At 41.9% G+C, this 2811-nt stretch overlaps 1 protein-coding gene across 1 annotated transcript; it reads right to left on the bottom strand.

The window, feature by feature from the left end:
* Nucleotides 1–632: 632 nt before the first annotated feature.
* On the bottom strand, nucleotides 633–2774 carry LOC118344234. The gene is made up of 4 exons (XM_035684368.1): nucleotides 1723–2774; nucleotides 1447–1534; nucleotides 1213–1328; nucleotides 633–1056 (listed from the first exon to the last, which is right to left on the bottom strand). Exons 1-4 carry the CDS (start codon nucleotides 2772–2774, stop codon nucleotides 633–635), a joined length of 1680 nt encoding a protein of 559 aa, XP_035540261.1.
* Nucleotides 2775–2811: the final 37 nt, after the last annotated feature.

Genomic DNA, 2811 nt, shown 5'->3' with positions numbered 1-2811 from the left:
ATATATTTTCCTTCCAAATGGATATGGTTGCAATGCCTGCCGATATGTGCCACATACCCACCAAATAATACATGACCATCAACCTCTGCACGGACTAGCACCTGCCACAAACGGAGGAAAGTCCCAATGTAAATATAATAAATGTGCAGGAATTGGCTCCTTCATAGTTTTACATAACACGCAAGTAGCAGGAGCAAAATCATAGAAAAATTAAGAGTACAATATATATATATATATGTTAATACATATCAAGAACTGACTTTGCCAAGCCTATATTCAACTAATATTACACATTCATATCCATAAATTTAAATGATATTCAACCAAGCCAATCTCCTAACTGGCCTAAGTGTTGACTAGTAGTCATAGGACAAACGTGACTCCACGCTCCACGAGCTTAACATGAGGTGTCTTTAGATATACTTCAAATAAGTTGTCGAAAGTAGCCGCCTATATGCCAAGATAGAGGCATGTGTTAGTGCAGTAAACGATGTGAAAAAATTACATTACACACTCCACTGTAAAGGTGCCAGTTCAAGAATGAAAGGAAAGTAACCTTCTTGCCTATGTGGTTCTCGCATGACTACTCCTTGTCAGACAGAATATCATCATCAGAATCCGTCTCCTCCATATCAGAACAAGAATGCTCGCCATCCCCACTGTCCAGATGACCGAACCAATGTTGATGCATCAAACTCAAATGGTTCTATATCAGGCCTATGGAGTGGACTTGCCACTCCATCAACGGCGTCGTCAACATTTGTTGGGAAACAGTCTACTTCCTCATCTTGATATGCCTCACCTTCACTTGATGACGTCTCATGATCCTCGTTTAAATGCACCTGTGGGATGTCGTATACATTCCTATTCGTGAACTTCTGTACGACATACCAACTACCTTTCACCCTTCTATCTTTGACATAGAAACATTGTTCAGCTTGGCACGCTAAAACAAAGGGTTCATCTTTGTACCATGTCCTGGCAAGATTGACACTAGTCATATGTGAATCCACTCGGACACCTCGTATTTGATCGCCAACGTCAAACCAGTCACAGCTGAACAAGTAGACTCAACGCCATCCCATATAATGTAACTCTACAACATCATTTAGAACACCATAGAAGTCCAAATTGTTTGCTTCCTCGTCACCAATGACTAAAACACCAGAATTTTGAACGCGGCGACTTTGCGCTCGATGCTTTGTGTGGAACCTTTTTCCATTAACGATGCACGCTGCGTACGATCTAATAAGCGATTCAGGGTCGCACGCTAAGGCATATAGATCATCCACGACTTCAGTAGGGGTATCCTTACGCATAGTTTGAACCTGAAAAATTACAACCAAGTCCATTAATAAGCATGTAATTATGCGTGGACTGTAGTACTATTAGTTACTTAAAACTTAGTTCTATATGACGAGGAGAAGTGTAAGTGGGGTGACATACACGTTTCTTGAACCATCCAGGAAACTCTACTTGATGCGTTCCATCGGCTAGCATTGGGTTCTTTTCCTTACATAGTCGATAGTGCTCACTGCAAGAAATATGGTATTATCGTTTCGTCTTAAAATGCTTCGACAACAATAACCATAAAACATGTGCAGCAAGCTTCAAGTGTTGACTAAGTTCAGGAACCAGTTGTATAGCATAAAATACTGAGAGCATATAAAAGATGCGTACTCTATGTAGGCAGCAATCTCGGTGCAATTGTTAAGCACATACCAACGGGCTTCTGCAAATAGTCTTGGATCAAGTTGTATAGGTGATGCCACACCTAGGGGACGGACCTTCTGTGTGAAAATGCCAAATCCATCTATGGCATCATCCTCCAAACCATCAATGTTGCGTTCCGGTCGATTGAATCTCGTCTCAATATCATCGAGATACATCGAGCAAAATGTCAAGCATTCGACATGAATGTATGCTTCCGCTATTGATCCCTCTGGGCGAGCCTTATTCTTAACATACCGCTTGAATCTTCCGAGAAACCGTTCAAATGGGTACATCCACCTATATTGAACTGGTCCAGCAAGCAACGCCTCACGAGGCAAATGGAGAGCTAGGTGGACCATCACATCGAAGAATGAAGGGGGAAATATCATCTCCAACTTGCATAAAATCAGGACGATATCACTTTCGAGCTTTGCCAAACTCTCCACACTTAGAGTTCGTGCACAAATCTCTTTGAAGAACTGACTAAGCTCTATCAGAGGCAGAGCAACATCGTTCCGCAAACACCCCCCGACTGCAATAGGGAGTAGTCTCTGCAAGAAAACATGACAGTCATGACTTTTCATCCCAGTAATTTTGCAATCACGAACAGAAACACATCTTGAAATATTTGCAGCGAACCCATCTGGGAACTTCACATCCGCCAACCACTCACAAAACATTTTCCTCTCGTCGCCATTTAGTGTAAAACATGCATGTGGCATTGCACACCGGTCACCTTGTTGCATCAAATGAAGTTCTTTTCTTATACCCAAATTTGCAAGGTCACGACGAGAGTTAATATTATCTTTGCTTTTTCCAGGAATGTTCATTAGGGTGCCGAGTATGCTGTCACAAATATTCTTTTCAATATGCATTACGTCCAAGTTATGACGATGCTCAAGTGAGGACCAATACGGTAAGTTGTAGAAAATGCTTCTCTTGGTCCAGTTCAACTCTTGAAGAGTCCGTTTTCTCTTCTTCCGACCTTTGCCAAATTCCACTTCCCCAAGAAGACTGAGTTGACGGACAATATCCGGTCCAGATAAACGGATTGGCGGCATGCGGTGATCATCCTTTCCGTTGAAACAAGATTTTTTC

The sequence above is a fragment of the Juglans regia genome, chromosome 13, assembly GCF_001411555.2.
Source record: "Juglans regia cultivar Chandler chromosome 13, Walnut 2.0, whole genome shotgun sequence".
Taxonomy (NCBI): domain Eukaryota; kingdom Viridiplantae; phylum Streptophyta; class Magnoliopsida; order Fagales; family Juglandaceae; genus Juglans; species Juglans regia.
The sequence above is the reverse complement of the archived record's forward strand: the minus strand, read 5'-3'. Positions and strand labels throughout refer to the sequence as shown.

Excerpts from the sequence above, each read along its gene's own strand:
- LOC118344234 (XM_035684368.1), bottom strand. The coding sequence starts at position 2,774 with ATGCCGCCAATCCGTTTATCTGGACCGGATATTGTCCGTCAACTCAGT. Across the intron at positions 1,329-1,446 it reads CTGGATGGTTCAAGAAACGT|GTTCAAACTATGCGTAAGGA; the intron begins GTATGTCACCCC and ends GTAATTTTTCAG. Across the intron at positions 1,057-1,212 it reads TGCATCGTTAATGGAAAAAG|CTGTGACTGGTTTGACGTTG; the intron begins GTTCCACACAAA and ends CTACTTGTTCAG.